Source organism: Nestor notabilis, unplaced genomic scaffold (genome assembly GCF_000696875.1).
Source record: "Nestor notabilis isolate BGI_N333 unplaced genomic scaffold, ASM69687v1 scaffold16443, whole genome shotgun sequence".
NCBI lineage: Eukaryota > Metazoa > Chordata > Aves > Psittaciformes > Psittacidae > Nestor > Nestor notabilis.
Window position 1 is genome coordinate 72,807 of NW_009922532.1, and position 4,439 is coordinate 77,245.

General features: G+C 36.9%; 1 protein-coding gene across 1 annotated transcript in view; it reads left to right on the forward strand.

The window, feature by feature from the left end:
- Positions 1-4,117, forward strand: part of GRXCR1 (glutaredoxin, cysteine rich 1) — a gene marked incomplete at its 3' end in the record, with an annotated part of 29,160 nt that extends 25,043 nt beyond the window's left edge. The window contains exon 3 of the mRNA XM_010011665.1: positions 3,878-4,117. Coding sequence (XP_010009967.1) covers positions 3,878-4,117 — 240 coding nt within the window. The remainder of the gene's footprint in view (positions 1-3,877) is intronic.
- Between the last annotated feature and the right edge of the window lie 322 nt (positions 4,118-4,439).

The window sequence follows — 4,439 nt, forward strand, 5'->3', positions numbered from 1 at the left end:
TGTCCATGAGAGTCTAACGGCATACATATTCAACTGGCTTTCAGAAGCACCATGGAAACACCTGACTGATACACTATATTTTCAGAGCTGCTGGGAAGACTGTTATTACTTTTATGGCAGCTAATACAGAAAAGGTAAATTCTCAAACATATTTTAGGAGTACAATTCCCAAATATTTCATATTTCTGCAGCTCCAGTAATACACAAAGCTTTTTAAAAAAACACTCCAAAATATTGAAACCACTTGGAGATTCATGTATTGTGTAATATATTTGTTGTTGGACACTTACACTGACTACCAGGATTTCTTTTAAAAAAGGATGTCGGATTTCAGTGACATTCTCTCTGCTTTATCATTTACCTTGTATTGGTTTACTGTCTCTTTTTTGTTATATTTTTAATGTTTTTGTTTATGCATCTATTTTGTACTACTTTTCCTTTGGCAGTATCCTGACATATGTTTTGGTTATATTATAGTTTTTGTTATTTCTGGCTTTTTCTCTCTTTTCAAGACCTCTGCATCCTTCTATTTGCTTGCTTACCTGCTCACTCTATTAAGCTTTCTCTGTTTCACCAGTAATTTCTTCCTCTGTTCTGTGGTCTCTCTTGATACTAACCTCATGTATTCAGCCTCATGGGATGACATCCTTCATGCTGTTTGCAGAAGACTTGCTCAGTTAGTGATTACAATTAATTGCAACCATGTCAAATGGATGCCAGTGGGATGGCAGAGGGGTAGATTTCCCCCAGTTGTGCACAAAAGTGTAACTAACTCCTCATTTGCAGAAGCCCTGATCCACCTGGTAGAGAAGTCTGGGAAAAGACTGAGTCAGGCACAAAATAAGAAAGATCTTTTCTCATGTACTCTCATGTTCAGGCTTGAACCGACTTGAACTGGTCCAACAATTTCTTTTGCTCTCTGGACTGATAAAAAAGGGCAGCTGTTCCTAAGTACTGGGAGTGGCGTCTGTGCCATGAAGTGATGCTAGTCGTGCTACTGCAATTGCTGCCTGCTTGATGCTCCCAGGCAAAATACAAGCTCTTCAGGTTGATGTAGTAAAACAGATATTGCCTTTGGACCGTTGGGGAGATGGTACCACTGCTGTGAATGTTGTAGAGGATTGTTACTAAAGCAACTTCCCTCTGAAACCTTAATCCCTTCCTTGGCAGTCTTTCTACATGAGTGCTTTCTCTGAAGCATGTTCTAGGCCCATGTGCTTGGGGTTTTCTGAATCTGACACAAAAGTTGCCACGTCAGGCCAAATGATATCTATAAGCTTCAGGTTTCAATGAGAATCCCACTTAGAAGAAGTGTGAGAAAGTGGTCAGTTGCTCCAATCTTTTGTTCCACAGCCTAAGTAAAGCTTTTTCATGTCCATTAACCATAAAATTACCTTCTGTTTAACTTTAGCTAAAATTTTATGTACATCTGTGAATTATAAGAGATTATTCCAATTTGAAGTTTGTTATGCAAAATTGTCTAAGTTAATTTCCTACAATGTCTTTCTATTCATTTCTTTACATAGCTTGTCATTTATTATGTTTTTGCCACAGGACCTACACAACCTGGGAAGAGCACAGAGTTCAAACATTATTCTGCTGATTTACTTCAAAGGCATATTCTAGTAACTAAATATTACAGGCTGTAGACATTGAGTTGGGTAGCAAAATAAAAATTAGTATAGATTCTCATTAATAAAAATGTTGTCAATCTCTCTGCCTTGACTCCTACTTTTAGTTACCAGTGTGGTTCCAGGCAGGTGACAGGAAGGATTTTCCTGGTATAATAAAGTCCTGCCAAGGACAAGTTCTGTGCATTTGTAGGACAGAAACTGGTGTTTACTAGAATTTCCATAAAGAATTATTTAGTCAGTGTGCTCGATGTTTCTTTTCAGGGCAAACAAGGATATTTCTCCACTGTCACATGAGGAAAAAGCAAAGGAATAAACATAAAAGTGGCTCTGTGTACACACCTTCCACTTGATATCTTTCCAGATCACTTTACAACTTTCCATTTTTCCATCTCTTCAGCTGCTTATTTGTATGCTGTAGAGACACCACAGTCCTGATGCTTCACTAGATAATGACTGTCTGTATCTATGCTGCCAGCCTCTGGTGTCTGGGAACAAACAGAATTTCCATCCAGTTGAATAGTTTTGTACTTCAAAATGTATTTTCACTCCAAAGAGGAGAAAACAATAAGTATGTTAAATTAGCTTTTTAAGGATTATTTTAAGAACTCCTTTTGGTTACTTCTGAAAAGCACGAAGTCCTCTTCCTTCCAGCAACCTATGTGTGGTTACCAAAATATTTGGCAATGTTTATGTAGAGTCCTTGTCTTAAGTAGAGGATGAGCTAATCCTCTCACTTGGAATGTGTGAACAATATGCTGGAGAAAAGTCAGTGTTGCAGTAGCAGTATAACAGATTTTCAACCTATAAAACAGGTTGGAGGAAAGTAGCCCCTTTTTTTCATACCATTTGTTAAATTCAATTTTTGCATCAATTCAAAGAGAAATAAATACTGACCTCTCACAACATGCTTCCTTCCCAGAATAAAGTTGGAAAACTGTTACATTACATATGTTTGCAATTACACTTCCAGTCTATAAATGATCTGTGAAATGCAACTGTTTTTCCTGGGAACTCTTCACTGTATGTCAAACGTTGTAAACACCTTTCTAAGCAGAATATGTTTTTTGCAATGACTTTTTTTTTTCAGTAAGATAAATCATGACTTTGTTATGAGGCAAATTCTGCAATGAGATCTGCCCAATTTTACAACTGTGTCTTTACAGTTATTGCATGACATAGTTCAAAAATTATCTATTCATCCATCAAGGTTCATTTTCCACAGGTTGCTACAGCGTGGTACAGGTATCTTTGGTTTTTATTGTCTAACTTGTGCTTTCACTCCTGAAATACTACTGAAATAATTAAGTATCAGCTGATGAGTACAATGGATAATTTGAAAAGGTTGGAAATGTGTTTTTAAAAAGCTAGGATTTTAGCTATTTATCTGAACATAGTATCTTTGTTTAAGGCAATGATTCTTAGGGTCTTTGAAAATGTACTACTCTCTCGGGTAAACTAATCCCTGTAGTGTTTACACTCCCTAATTGTTTTCATCCCAGAAAGGAAAGATGGGGCATAAACTTTTACATACAAAAAGTTGGTAAAAAATGAAGTCTGAATTGTAGTATGAAACTTTTCACAGACAAGGGAACTGCCTCCTCTAGCTGCAGTGAGCTTTGAATCAGATGCTGAATACACACAGAATGTGCTTTTTTGTTGTTTGTTGGATGTTAGAGTAATTTGATGTAGATGTTAAAATCTGCAGTCATAATCTAGTTTAGCATGGAGAGACTTAAAGTGTTCTAAGTTAACGCTGGCTTATGGATGTGATGAGGCTTAGACTTAGGCTGCCATCCTTGCTTAAAGGAGGCTGTCAACAGCTCCTGAGCTAGCACGTTTAGACAGTCTGGGTAGTACTAGACTCTGTGAAAGCATGAGTCACTGTTATAACAGAATCAGACATCAACAAAACAGTGATGATTTATTTGCATTTGGAATCCACCAGGATCTAAAATGTATCTGCTTTTTGAAAATATTTAACTTGATTCACCATCTCCAAAACTTTCCAAAAGAAGTAAAGTTGCATCTTGCTTAGAGAAACAGCTTAAATTGCCTTAGGTTGGGCATTGCAAGAACTTAATTCCTCCCCTTCCAACTTTACATTTGAAAAAAGTAGTATGTTGGATTTTGTTTTCAAGATGCTTTTTTTTCCTCTTTTTTGCTTAAATAATATTCTAAAAGGAATTATTTAATACTTGGAAGTCATTAACATCTTAATGTAATGGGAACCATTTTTTTTGCAGGTATCAACAGAGCTGGAGTTTGGCCGCATAGTGATTTATACTACCAGCCTTCGTGTGGTGAGAACCACTTTTGAAAGATGTGAACTGGTTAGAAAGATCTTTCAAAATCACAGAGTTAAATTTGAAGAAAAAAACATTGCTCTGAACAGTGATTATGGAAAAGAACTAGATGAAAGATGTAGGAGGGTCTGTGAAGTTCCCTCACTCCCTGTTGTGTTTATCGATGGCCATTATCTTGGGGTAAGTAAAGCATAAGCCCATGTTTTATTTTGCAGTCTGGAAGAACAGATGAAAATCTTGATGAATGAGAAACAGGGTTTTTAGAAAATTACTTGCAGTGCTAGAATGATAGGAACAATCAAAGACTGAGATCCCTTTGGGGTATGTGCTGTACAGATCCACACTGATAGGTTTGGTCTGAAGATGCGAAAGATAACCCAGGAGAGGCTATCAGGAAGGGAATAAGAGGCAGTAACATGATCTAAGCTGTCCCATGTTTCTTCAGTAATAGCTTATCTTTGTAGCTGAAACTGTGAAAATCTAGAGAAATAGACTTCCCCCT